Raw genomic sequence first — 14475 nt, 5'->3', positions numbered from 1 at the left:
AAAAAAATCAGTATTATATGGCTGTAAGTGATAAATGATGAGAATTCACTCTCACAATTATCATTGTTTAGCTGTAGTTTCAAACTCCTTTGTTTCCTGCAAGGTGAAGCTTTATGTTTGAATGTTACCAATTTCATTACTAAGCCATCTTTTAAATTTTACTTCACAGATCAATAATCAAAATTTTGAAGGTCACACTTTCTGATGGTGGAGACAAGCCATGGCGACAGATGATAAAGTTGCCATCTTAACTGATGATGAGGAGGAACAGAAGAGAAAATATGTGCTTGCTGATCCTTTTAATGGGATTTCCAGGGAACCAGAACCACCTTCCAATGAAACACCCTCCTCCACAGAAACAGCTGCTATTCCTGATGAGGAAATAGACTGGATAGAGAAACATTGTGTTAAGATAAACAATGATCTTCTAATTTCCAAGGTCTTTTACTTTTTCTTTTATTCTGCATATGGTTCTCTTTACCCACTTTTGCCTGTATATTATAAACAGCTGGGAATGTCACCAAGCCAGAGTGGATTGCTAGTAGGTATTCGATACTTCATTGAATTCTGCAGTGCCCCCTTTTGGGGTGTAGTTGCTGATCGCTTTAAAAAAGGCAAAATTGTTCTCCTCTTTTCTCTTTTGTGTTGGGTTTTATTCAACCTTGGCATTGGATTTGTCAAACCTGCCACCTTGAGATGCGTACCAAAGATTCCCCCAACAGCTCACCCCACCAATTCAAGTCACCTGCTAACCATTCTGCCAACGAATTCTTCCCTTATCACATCACCAAGAACGCGTGAGAAAAGAAACCTGCTTCTTCCCACCGGGCCAGTGATGTTGGGAGCAGAGCTCAATATCACCGAAACAGCTCCAGACAAGACAAGTGCACCCACTGTGGAGCCTCAGACAGATGAAATTACAGACCATACTACGGATCTGACCTTGAACCCAAGCACTGGAACCCCTGCCCCCCCAGGAAATGTAACCAGGGGGACAACCACTACTATTGTTGCTACCACCAAATCTTTACCTTCTGACCAAGTCACACTTGTTTATGATCAACAAGAAGTAGAAGCTATATTCTTGGTGATCTTGGTAGTTGTCATAATAGGAGAATTTTTCAGTGCCTCTTCTGTTACCATCGTGGACACAGTGACACTCCAGTACCTGGGGAAGCACAGAGACCGCTATGGACTGCAGCGCATGTGGGGCTCCCTGGGCTGGGGCCTGGCGATGCTGTCCGTGGGCATCGGGATTGACTACACCCACATAGAAGTGCTCGTTGATGGAAAGGGGTGTAAGCCCCCTGAGTACCGGAACTACCAGATTGTCTTCATTGTCTTCGGAGTTCTCATGACCATGGCCTTGATTGTTGCTACTCAGTTCCGCTTTCGCTACAACCACTTCAAAAATAATGAAAACAAAGGAAAAGAGGTGGAAATCCCTCATGTGGAGAGGAACAGCCCCACAGAATCCTCTGAGGAGACACCAACCACGACAGGCCACTCACAGACCTTCAGCTTTTGGGACTTAATCAGACTGCTCTGCAGTGTGCAGTATGGCTCGGTCTTGTTCGTGGCATGGTTTATGGGATTTGGATACGGCTTTGTGTTCACTTTCCTCTACTGGCATTTGGAGGATCTGAATGGGACCACAACCCTTTTTGGAGTGTGTTCAGTCCTGAGTCACGTGTCTGAGCTGACGGCGTACTTTTTCAGTCACAAGCTTATTGAATTGATTGGCCACATCAGGTAAGACCCTTACTGTATCTGCCCCATAGAAATTGGACCTTGTCTTTTCATAGTTTTACAGTTCCTTTGATCCCACTTACGGATTTTATAATTTGGGGGTTATAGTTTATAATTGGGGTGTGAATGGGGCTTTCTGTTGCTTTCCCTTTTAAAAAAAAAAGGGAGAAAGTAATGAACCTGATTGGATTATCTAAAACAAACAGGCTGCTTCCTGGCAGTATGCTAAGAGACTCAATAAATGTGTGGAGGCCCAGGAGCACCAGTTCAGTGAGCTGTGTTATCCTCAGACCTGGAGGGAAGGGTCTGCCCATCTCTGGCACCTGTGAAGGAGGTGTAAGAGGATAGAGAGGATTATGTTTTCTTAGCCTTCAGTTATTCTCAGCCACTTAATGACACTGATGGACCCTGAAAGTATTGTGTACAAAGATGCCTATTATATGAAATAAGGCTATGATGAGACCCACCATAATCTCTAATTCATGGTATTACATGGATGAGAATTCTTATATCCTTTTTTCCTGATTATGACATTAGTTTCTGTATTTTATCTCCCCTGAAGGTATGGGGCATTTAAAAATCTTCCTTGGATCTCAAATTTTCCATGGAATCTTTTTAGTCAAAAAATGGAAATGCCTAGTGTTTCTTCTGTATAATGTTTCTCACCATTAATGAGGTTGATGGAGTGCCTTGCACTTTATGTCTTTTACTTTGTCTTTGGCTCTACAATGAGGAGCTGCTACACTTAAAGCATTTGTGCGTCACAGAAAAGCGTGGCATGTCTGTCCCTCAAACTGGAAGTTTGCCGTAACGAAAACAGCAGCTCGGTGTGCCTGTGTCTGTGTGGTAGCCTCTCTGCCTGCTGTTTCTGTGACGGACTGGAAAGGAGAAATAGGCACTGACAAGATCCGAGAAACATGTACCTTTTTTCTTCTAGTTTCCCTTTAACTCACTGAAGAAAATGTTTTCTAATGTAAAGGTTCAACATAGAATCATCTTTTCCCCACAAACAACTGTAAATGTTTTTTCTTGTTTGGTTTGGTTTTGCTTTTGGAGGCCGTGCCCTGTTCTTTTCCCTTTCTCAAATCTCCGACCCCTTTGTTGTCACTAAACAAAGTCAGGCACTGTGGATGGTTCCCAGATCCACAGAGTCCCCAAGTCACATTCAGTGGGAACGATCTGAAAAGAGTTTAATTACATCAAGGACTTGGAATGTGCTTTAACCTTGTCCAGGGCATGTTTACATTCTCTGAGCCATGTGGATTGACCAGGGTGCCCCGGACACTTCTCTTCGGATTGGGTGTACGGGTGTAATCTCAGTTCAGCTACTGAAATCAGTCATTTATTTCCAGAAAGGTACCCACTTAGGTCTTCCCAGTGAGAGGAGTTCCCAGATGTCATTATTTAATCAGTTAACAGAATGAATTGAATATTGACTGAGGACAGAATATGTGTATAGCAGGGGTGCCAAACTCATTTTCACTGGGGCCTGCATCAGCTTTGCGGTTGCCTTCAAAGGGCCGAATGTAATTTCAGCTCCTTAACAGTTAAGGAGTAGTTATATTTATACAGTCCTAAAATTATTTGGGCCCTTTGAAGGTAACTGCAAAGCTGTTGTGGCCCCCAGTGAAAATGAGTTTGACACCCCTGGGGTATAGGTTCTGTTTTCAAAGACATTGTTAGGTTCTTCTCACTTTAGTGACAGTAAAAGAAATGTCTTTTCTGTCTTTGCCTTTTGTCTGAGATGTGTATATACAGGATGAAATCTAGAAGGTTTACTACCTATTTTCGTAACTACATGAGCTTACATGTAGGGTTTTCTTTCCTAAGCATTATTAGTTCTTACTCATCATTTAAAAACCTATGGCTCACTTGACCTTAATTTTTTTGGTTTTATGTCCAATAAGCATCTTCCTTTTCTTAATTATGTGATGGAAGAAGGCTCTTGTGGTCACATTGTTGCTCCCAAGAGCCTACTGGGTTTCCATTAGTCTGTGATTATTACCTCTTTTGGATTTTAATTCTGTCCAGTAAAGCACATTATCTTAACTCTTCTAAAAGATTCTGAGAGCTGTAGTGAGACTATGCCCACATATTCAGATAGAATGAATATGGGTTTGTTTTGGGGGTGAAAATTTTGGGAACCCAGTCAGACAGATGGTGGTGGCTGAGATTTGGGGGTTTGAAAATGTGGTGGTAATATCATACCTCAATAATAGGTGAAGGGAAATTATCTTTCTATAAATTCAGTCTTTATGTTTTCCTTTTTGGATCGTAAGTTGAGATCTCTCTGTGGCCCTTACATGTGCATATATGCTTTTCCAGGGTTGCCTGTGTCATTGGGAGTTTGCTTGGGCGTGGTAGTCAGCACTACCATAAAAATTATTAATATCCTAATGTAGTCAGAAGTGGATTTTCCACAAATTCTTTATAAAGATCCATAATAAAGAAAAGTTCATACCAGAAAATAAATTTTTAAAAATAGCATCACCATTTTGATCCATTTTGTATTTTAACCTCTTACAGTTTAGGCCCAGGTTTTCAGGGAATAAACTGTCTGTAAGTCTACATTCACACACACACACACACACACAGTAAATTATTTCTGAATTTGACCTTGGATTTTTGTCCTCTGGGAAGCAGCTTTCTCAGGCAAATAGGAAAATGCTTAGTATCTCCACTAAAAAAAGGTAAATTTCTTTTGATCTGAAGATACAAGACTTTGGAATTTATAGCAAGTATTTTCCTAAGCTAATTTTTGTAAAGATGATAACTAGGTTAATTTAACTAGAATTATAAATGTATCTTAAGGGTGTATTCAATATCTTGTTGAATGTTTCCAACAGCCATGAATACGGTTGTGATAAAAATACATTGCTATTAATCATCTGTAAATTTGTAAACCATTACTATCCAATATTAGGCCACCACCTATGTTATTTTATTTTAAATTTATTTCCATTTTAAGGGACACAGGAAAATCTCAGTAACCATTATTAGCCATTAATTACTACATAATAGTAGCTAAGTATTCAAATGAGCCAGCCAGTCCACTGGGAAGGGAGGAAGCACTTGATGCAGACAGAGAGCCAGAGGAGGAACAGACAGGCCTTCCTGGTGGGGCCCTGCAGGAAGGCCCAGGACAGATAGCAAGATGCAGGGCTGCCCGCTGAGGAGGGATGCAGGGTTCTCCACTGGAGGAACAGCAGTCAGCATTATAAAAACAAGGACACTGCAACCGGGGTGATCAGGGAAGGCTGCACGGAGAAAGCGGAATTTGAGCTGCCACTGAAGGATCTAGAGAGGGTCTTGTTTATAATTTCTTTTTCTTATTTTCTCATTCCCTCTGTAGTGTCTGTCTGTCCACCTCTTTGTGCCATTTTGACCTTGGATCCTCAGGTCTCAGATCCTTTCCTCACCCTGCGTGGCTGGGTGCTGATTTCCAAAGCTACTTCTCCCTCCCAGGACCTGGTCTCCTTGGCTTCTGTCGGGGTCCAGCCTGTGCGGCGCTGCCCTACCAACGGACTCACCAGGAGAGCTTTAAAAACTGCGAATAACCCAGACCAGTTACGTCTGACTCTCTATGGCATGGCCAGGCATTCATGCTTCTAATAGGTCCTCAGTTAATTCTAATGTGCAGCCAAGGTTGACGACTACTGAGCTGGGGGTTCATACAGATGGAAGGAAACTCTAGCTCATGCGGTGTCTTCTGTGAGTTTAGGAGAATGTTCCCTCTGATCCTTTCAGGTGGTTCCTTCCCTGGCCTCTGCTAGTTTCCACACATGCACGTGTCGATCATTCCTCAGCTGAAGACTCCGGCGGCGGAATCCTCCGCAGCTCTCTCTGTAGTTCTTTCCACTCCGGAACTCTGCCCTTCGCCCCAGACTCTCAGCCCTGTCTCCTCAAATCAGGAGTCTCTGTGCCCTGTCAGTCGATGTCTCTGACGGCTGCTGCATCTCACATGGCTCCTCTCACAGAGGGTGACCCTGAGCTCCGGTGGCCTTGCCCCTTCATCCTTCCGACCTAGACTTCGGAGGCTGCTGTGGTTCTCTCACCATACACAGGCTTCTCAGCTCTTTTTATCACCTATCTAACCAAGCCCTTGAATTAAGCCAGATTGCTGCCTGGTTCTTTTATTAGATCCCAACTCATACCCAATCCCTACCTGCTTAGGCAGACTTCTGATGGCAGTGACGTCCTTTATCGCAGTGAAGGAACAGAATGGAAATAGAGTAACTCAATTCTTGATTAAAAGACAAAAAGATGGTAGACCTTAACCAACTTTTTTTTCCTTTTTATTTTTTAATGGAGTATTATTTCGTCCTTAAAAACAACTTTTACTGGTCTACAATAAAAATTTTTAAAGGCTTAATTTTCATAGTACATTTGAAATTATAAGTTGTAGATGCTCTAAAGGAGCAACTATTAATCTGTTATTTGAAAATCAAAACCCTACATATTTGCTTAATTTAGTGGAACAGTTGTTTAGGCTTCGAGAATCCCAGATTAATAAGGTGCAGATATGAGCACTAAAAGGATGGGGTTTGGAGAAAACAGGGGAGACTGAAGGCCGGATGGGTGCTGGTCTGAGGAAGAGGAACCCGTACTTTATCCTGCGGGCAGTAGGGAACCAGAGCAAAGTTTACAGCGGGGGTGGGAAGGCATAGATTTTCACTTATTTGCAATGCAGTGGGTAACTTTGAAGCAGGGAGCCTACTGAGAAGTTTCTTAAAATAGTCTGAGTGGGAGGTGATACAGGCCCGAACTGCAGCAGTTGCAACAGAAACTGAGGGAAGAGGGATTTGGAAGGTAAAGTTGGCAGAACGGTTTGGATGTTGGAAACGAGGAGAGACCGCCACGCTTGCAGCTTGGGTTTCACTATATCGTAGAGAAAATTCAGGAAGGGGATGCAGAATTGGGGGAGCCATCTGCATTCAGAGTTGGGTTGGGTTAGTTTGAAGTTGGACCATCTAGGTGGGATGTCTGGCACAGTTGACTCTTCGAAGCCTGAAGCTTCAGGGAGAGGTTAGCATTGGGGATACAGATCTGGGGTAGATAAAACCAGAAACATGAATAAGATCAACAAATAAATATTGTGGAAGAAGAGAAATGGGCTAAAGAAGATTAGTTATGGTTGTTTCCAAGATTTTACTTCAAGTTTCTGATCTTATTGAAATGCTGGTCTGTGCTTTATGTCTTAAAGTAAGTATCCTCATACTTAAGAATGTTTGGGGTTATGAAGGATTATGTCGTATATTATTTACTGTAACCTATGTCCACATCTTGCTTCAATAGCAAATGACTTTCTGGGCACCCCTCCAGGACTATCGCCTGCACCAGGCACCTTCTCTGAGTGTTTGTAAGCAGTCCAAAGACATGTCATGGGAGGGAAAAAACTAAAGGGAATGGGAATAGAAGGGAAAGAGATAGAGAAAGAAAAGGAAAGGAGATGGAAAGTAGAAAAAGGAAATACATATGCGTCCTAGGAGGCTTCTTTCTGTCCTTATCTGTGAAAGGCAGTGGTACACAGTGGTTGCATGAGTTGGGCTTGGAGACAGACTGCCTGGTTGGGAACCTGGCCCTGCAGCTTGGAACCATGTGGCCTTGGACCATTACATAACTCTGTTTTGTCATCTGGAAGTGGGGCAGCACTAGTACTTACCTCTTAGGAGTCGCTTGTTTGTTTTTTAATGAGGACTGATTGAGATAAAGCAATTGTTTGGAACAGTGAGTGATATGTAGTAAGAGTTCGGGTTTTTTTTTTACTGTTACTTTGTTAGTCTTCTGATATATTATGTTGTTCATAACTACAAGACCCATTGAATTTGATAAAAATATAGTGACTTACTACAATGTCAGAGTGTACAAACCATTAAAGCTGCAAAGTTAAAATGCATGTGGCTTCTAAAATAACTGGCATTCCCCTTCAAAAACATCTTGATCAAATTGAGATTCCCCCACTCCAGTTTATGATGACTGTAGATTTTTTATATTCTCCTTTGTGCCATTTTTTAGGGCTTAGTGACAATGAGCTGCCATCTCTGTAAATAGCTGGCATACAGTTCCTTGAAAAGAACATCTTTGCAAAGAAATATATTATGTCATAGCTGTTAGCTTGACTCTTTAATAGGAACATTGCTGATCATTGAGCTATTCCTAGTTCAGAACAAAAGGCCACTGTTGCAAGACAGTACAAGTAAATCCAGGGATTTCAGTTATTGGCGTCGTATTTGGTTTGTTTTCTCTTCCACTTTTGGTAGCTGGGTTGACTGAAGCAGTCACTGAGTTAAAGAGAACAGGACTAGCTCTGAATGTACTGTAGCTTCTGTGGTTGTGAAAGCCCCTCTCACCATCTCATGGGCCACAGTGGTGGTCTTTGAAGTGTGCACCAGACAAAGGACGGCCCCCACAGGTTCATTCCCTAGATAGCCACTCTGAAGCCTGACTCAGCAATCCATTGTAATGCTCAAGTTGGACATTTTCTGTGGCCCGAAAATTGCACGTTAAGGTATGTACCTGGAAACACTTACACACCTGTACAACGATGCTTACTTGCACACTGCAGCTTTCTGGCAGAGAGAAAGAGAAGCAGTCTAAATATCCATCAAATGGGAAATGGATGTGTTCAGTGTGGTGTTGTCATTGTAGTAAGACAGAATCTTACACAGAAGTTAGGAGAGGCAGACTAGATCGATATGTCAACATAGAAAGCTCGCAAAAGTATGTTGAATGGGGGAAAAAGCAGTTTTGGAGTGGAACACAATTTATACATATTTTTATGGATACATCTACAAGTATTGAAGGACATTTTCATTTGTAGGGGGAAAGTACATTCCAAATTCATATTAGCTTTAGCTTTCTGGACAGGACGTAAAAAGAAGGGAACTGGCATGGGGGACAAAGAGGACATAGGACAAGGAGAACCTGCATTGTATCTGTAATATTTAACTTCTTTAAGTATATATGGAAATGAATTTTCACAATTTTCCATTCTTATGCTAGAGATATGTAGTCTCTATGTTTTTATTTAGTATTTTCTATTGGAAAATAGCTTGAAGCTTAAGTCTATGTGTAATGGGTCGACATAATTGTCTTCATATAGAAGAACCACATATGTGTGTATGTTTTAAAGAGACTTATTATATCAAAATACATTAGGTAAGTACTGAAACTTTGTGCCTCTAATATGTACATTGCCCATATATTTTCCCTAAGTAGCATAAATATAAATGATTAAAAGTCTGCTTTATATAATTATCATAGTCTCAGGTCTTATTTTCCCTCTTTTAAACATGAGATCTGGTGCAGATGGATAGGATCTCATTAGGAACTCCTATCAAATTGTACCCAACAGCCCTGATTTGGTTAGTAATTATAATATCTCTTTCTCTATAAAAAGAAATTAAGGTACCAAAAATCCAAGTGACATCCCCGAAATCATAAAGTTTATTACTGGCAGTGATTCTGAGTATGAATCACATTCTTAGTTGCATGAGCTGTTTAATTTATCTTGAGTTATACACAGCTTTTTTTGTGTAAGCCAAAAACCTAAGCAATTTGGCTAATTATGTTTCTACTTAGCCATAGAAATATTTGGTAGATTGCAATTATATAATTTTGAAGGATACTTTGAAGAGCAGATAAGAAAAGAAATTTTCTTAGATGCTTATTTCATAGCATACCTTGCAGAAATCTTTCCAACTCGAAGCAAGAATACCACCACTCCATTCTTATTTCAGCATCTTTTCTTTGCCTTTTCTCTGCTAAAAACAGGGTCTTTGAATAGTAATCCATAGGAAAACAAACAGTAACGTGTTCACGTTTTCTTTCCTTTAAAAAGATAACATGTAGATTAAAGCTCAGGCTGTATCAGAAAGAATCCACGTTAGGTTACCGCTGTCTAATGTATCTTTGAACCTTGCTGCTGCATGTTGTCCTTGACTGCTGAGTACAGTGAGGAATCCTCAGTTGATGGAGGGTTGGGAATGGTCCTTAGTTATAATCGTGGGATGTTGGCCAAGCACTTCATTCCATTTAGGAGAATTAGGAAGAGAAGGGAGCAACTTGGTCCAGCCTTGAATCCGGGCATCTTCCTAAGCTGTGTTGGGTAGTCTGGTAGCTGTCCTGTTTTCTTTTATTCTTCTTTTTGCCTGTTTACCCATAAAGAGTGTGTGTGCGTGTGCACATGTATGCTTGACCTAGATTCAAATCCCACACTTACCATGTCTGACTTTGGATATGTCAGCACTTAACTCTGTTAAGCCCCAGGTTCCTCATTTGTAAAACCGGTATAATAATTGCACCTAATTCATAGCATTGTTATTAAGATTCATGGGATAATGCATGGCACATAGTAAGTGCTCAACTATAAACAGTAGGTATTTGCTAAGTATTAAATACTTTAAACAGGTATTTATTAAGCACATACTAGGTGGCAGGCACTTTTCTAGTCCCTGGAGACATATGGAGTGCATAGTAAGATAATATGGAATGCATAATAACATAGACAAAGGCCAGTCCTCATGGGAAGAACATTCCCATGAGGTAGACAATAAGCAGTAAACAGATTATTTTATTTCTGATCATGATGAGTGATATATGGCAAAAATAATGCAGGTTGTGGGATCCCAGAGTGATTGAGGAGAGGGGACTGTTTTAGCTTGGGTAGGGAGGGAGGATTTCTCTGGGGAAGTGACATTTGAGCAGAGATCTGAAGTTGCTACCTGGTGAAGATTTGGGGGCCAGAGGAGACCTTCCAGCATGAATGGACTAAGGAGTGAATGAGGAATAAGAGGAAGCCAGTGAGGTGGGCAGGGACCCCGCAGGGCCTTGTAGATGCTGAGAGATAGGCTGTTATTCTGAGAGAAGTGGGAAGGCAGTGGTGAGTTTGAGCAAGGGGTGGTGTGAACAGATGTCTGCTTTTGTTTTTTTTAGAAGAATTACATGAACGGAGAATTTATTATCATTATTTACCTTGCTCAGCTTTAGAAGGGTCCTATTTTACTTCATTCTCTGAGTTTCACAGGAATTATGAGTTGTTCTCTTTTTTTTTCTTGAGTTATAAGCTGGTAATTCATGCACTATCTTTTTGGAATGTAGTGCCTTCCACCAGTCAAGATAAAGGTTTTTTTTTAAGCAACTTTCAAAATTTCACAATAGCCATAGAATCTAGAGGATTAACAAAAAAATATGAAAGTTTATAAATATTCAACCTTAACAAAAAATATAATTACAGGATAGTGTTGTTAAAAGTAATAGTAGTTGTTATACTACCGTTTGAACACTTCCACATAAAAGTGCGTACAGAAGCACTGGGCTGAATGCTTGGCTACCTCCAATCCCTCACTGAATCTTTGCCACAGCCTTGGGAGTTAGCACTGGTACGTCCACTTTAGAGAGAAGTTCTCAGTGGCTAAGCAAGAAGCCTGTGATGACGTAACTAGGACACAGCAGAGGCAGGATTCAAACCCAAGCCACTCAGACTCCAAAGCCCGTCGATTCACTGGCACAGCGTTAGATTTGCGAGAATTCTGTTCCTCCGTGCAACCTAGTCTCACCTCTTCATGTTACTCTTTTTGGCTCTGGGTGACCGGTGTCTGGTACAGCTTTTTCAGCTGTCACAGGCACCTTCCTCTATCTTCCTGGTAAGATCTCCATTCCTCTAAAATGCCCCCTTTCCCCAAATTATTCTTTTTACCTCCAGTGAAACTCATTCCTACAGATTAGCTGTCCTCAAGCGGTGTTAGGATGGGAGTGAATGAGATTAAACTAACTCACATGGAACATAAGGGGCAAAAACTAATGTTTCTAATGGTGATTATCATACAGAAAGAGTGAGTTCACAAATATTATGTTCATTCCCTGTTTCTTTAAAGAACCTTTTCATAAATGACCCGATTCTTTTCTAGGGATACAATGTTGAAAAGGGCAGACAAGGTCCCTCTCTCATGAATTTCACACTCTGGCTGGGAGTGGAAGACAGTTAAACAAAAAAAGAGAATTTTGGGTGCTACAGAAATGTTAACTTAGGCACCTAAGTCTTTGAGAGTTGGAATTGGGTGAGACAAATAAAATTGAGAATTCTAGTGGGCCGGTCCTATGCAGGCGGAGTGATGGAAAAGAGTTATTTTACAGATTGGATGCCAGATGGGTGAGGGCGCCACTCACTAAAGAAGGGGACCAGGAAGGGTATCAGGTCCAGACAGGGGAGGGGATCCTGAAGTATGGGACTGGTGGAAGTCCTGTGAGACGGTGGGGATGCCCTTTGGGAAGTTGCGTTTATAAGCCTAGTTCTCGGAAGAGATGATGAGGCTGAGATGCCTTTTGAGAAACAGTGGCACGTATGTAGGAAGAACGTGTAGCTGCAAACCGCGATTTGAGGCTTTCTGCAGTCAACCTTCTCCTCTACTTCCCTCCTTTCCCTTCAGCTAGTGAACCCATGTTGGGGAATGATCTTCCTCAGACAGGGAACCATGTCAGTTTGAGCGTTACTTCCGGAAGTAGTGACACAGAGCAGGACTGCTGGGAAGAGACAAGTCCGGTGTTGCTACGGTGGGGATGAAGATTATTTCTCAAAGTCAGAACGTGGAGTCTTGACGACTACACTCTAGTACCCCTGGGGGGTGGGGGGTTGGGGACTCAGCCGGGGTCTCCGGCTTCTAAACCCCACGTTCTTTCCAGTGTGTCCGACAATAGTGTTAGTGTTCATCAGAGTAGGTGAATACTATCTCATCGCTCTTCATCAGTTACTATTCATTACTAGTATTCTTTGTTCCACTGAAGTGTTTTCTGTTAATTAGCTTATTCTTAATTCTGTTAATGATATTTCGTTAGAAGTGTGTTGCAGATACAGTTAGACTATTATAGCAAATCTTTGTGAAACAAGATTTTTAAGGTAGAGTAGTCATTAACATTTTTGTGTGTGAAAAAGAAGACCTTTTAAACTTCCCTGAAGTCTGATCACCAGGGTGGAGGAGGCTTTGCTGACTATGGAAAAGGCATGAGACTCGAAGGTAGAAGACCTGGTTGAGTCTTGGTTCTATTTAGCTGTGGAAACTTTGTCAATCTTTCGGGGCCTTGATTTCTTCAGCTGTGAACTAGGGTTAATGATGATTCTGTTCTCCCTATTTCAGAAGATTATTGGCAGGAATAGATGACATGCTGAGGGGGGAAATGCTTAAGAACTGGAGAATATCACAGAAAGGTTAGTGTGGAGCGATGTATATGGTGAGGGGCCTGCTGCAAGCAGAGGTCTCGACCACTGAAATTGATGCTCTTCTTTAATGTCACAAAAAGGGGACAGGAGCGATTTGTTTAAAATCCACCACTCAAATTTCCCTGTCTCACAAAAGATAGAGCAAAGTTTTTTTGTCATGTAAATGTATTAGTTGATGTGTTTGGAGCAGAAGTTTATTGTAGTTGTATCTGTATTCTTTTTTCCTTACTTGAAAATTTCATACCTTAATATTCACAACAAGCTGTTTAGCATTGTGAGTTGGGATCACATTGAATTAAGTCTGAGAACTAGTAAAAGTTTAAGAAATAAAGGGAGATGTCCCAAGACCCAGTACTGCTGGGGAGTTCAGGATCCACGTTAGGAATCAAGGAATGGAAAAGATCAGGCCCCTTTTCGCCCTCCGGTGGAGTAAGCCCGTCTCAGAGGCTCCCAGGCTGGATCAGACACCTGCATGGTCAGTACCTGTGGCTGGGTGTCCCCAAGATACAGACTCCTGGACAGCCCCCATCTTTGCTCCCCCCTCCCAGTCCTGTTAGAGTGTGTTTGCATGTGTGTGTGTGCTGTGCCCTTCCCCCTTTTCTGCTCCTTTCCCAGCCTGAACCAAACAGTCCGCTTCTGATTATTTGATTTCAAAGTCTGCCTACTTAATGCAGTCCACGTCCAGCCTGCACACGGGGGTGGAAGTCCTGGCCTGCACCGCATTCTACCTCAGCATCAGTACCCGAGGTTCCAGGCTGCCTCATGGGAAATGGTCTTTTGGCCCATTTTATCTCATAACAAAAATTTTTGCTTCTCAGCGAACTTTTCTGTTGTAATCCAGGATATTGGGCAGCTATTGAGTAGTATTTGTTTTTCTACTTTTTTCTTATCCTCTAATGATTCATTAAAGTTTAAAATGTTAACAACTTTGAAAGCCAATGCAAACATACATCCATACTTCTTAATCCAATTGCACAGCTGTTACCAAAAGCGTAACTACCGCTACGTGGCCAATTCTTGTCTCCACTGGTCCAATCCGGAGGTATTCCCTCAAGCCCTCGTCCAGGTTGGACTTCATGTAAGGAACGTGGAATAGGAACAGCACATTATTATTACCTACCCAGAGAGCACTGTAGGGCAAGGGGGCAGTTGCCTTGACTTCCACTGGCTGACCAGCTCTGTGGCCCCATTCTACCTCTCTGGGTCTCTGTTTCCTTTTCTGTCTATAAGAGGATTGGGCTTGATGTGGCTTCTTTTGGTTTTGACTCTAATGATCTGACTCTCCACATTGGTTAGTTTCAGTATGTGAAAAACCACACATCAGACCTCACCCCTGCCCACCCACCACCCCAAAGACTCAGACTTTGAATGGTTTTTGCTGATAAGTCAAAAGTGTGCACAAAGCCATTCATCTAAACTCGTCCATGCCATGCCCTGACAACAGACTGTCTAGCCACCGATAGGGGATGTGATTGATGATGGCAAGTTGCTGAGATCTGAGTAGAGAATTT

General features: G+C 41.9%; 1 protein-coding gene across 3 annotated transcripts in view; it reads left to right on the top strand.

The window, feature by feature from the left end:
• Window positions 1-14475, top strand: part of MFSD6 (major facilitator superfamily domain containing 6) — a 66984-nt gene that overhangs the window by 17781 nt on the left and 34728 nt on the right. For all 3 annotated transcript variants that reach the window (XM_037043753.1, XM_037043752.1, XM_037043754.1), the window contains one exon: window positions 170-1752. In XM_037043753.1, coding sequence (XP_036899648.1) covers window positions 221-1752 — 1532 coding nt within the window. In that variant the 5' untranslated portion in view covers window positions 170-220. The remainder of the gene's footprint in view (window positions 1-169; window positions 1753-14475) is intronic.

Source organism: Sturnira hondurensis, unplaced genomic scaffold, assembly GCF_014824575.4.
Source record: "Sturnira hondurensis isolate 20B ecotype Veracruz unplaced genomic scaffold, ASM1482457v3 Scaffold0004136, whole genome shotgun sequence".
Taxonomy (NCBI): Eukaryota; Metazoa; Chordata; class Mammalia; order Chiroptera; family Phyllostomidae; genus Sturnira; species Sturnira hondurensis.
The sequence above is the reverse complement of the archived record's forward strand: the minus strand, read 5'-3'. Positions and strand labels throughout refer to the sequence as shown.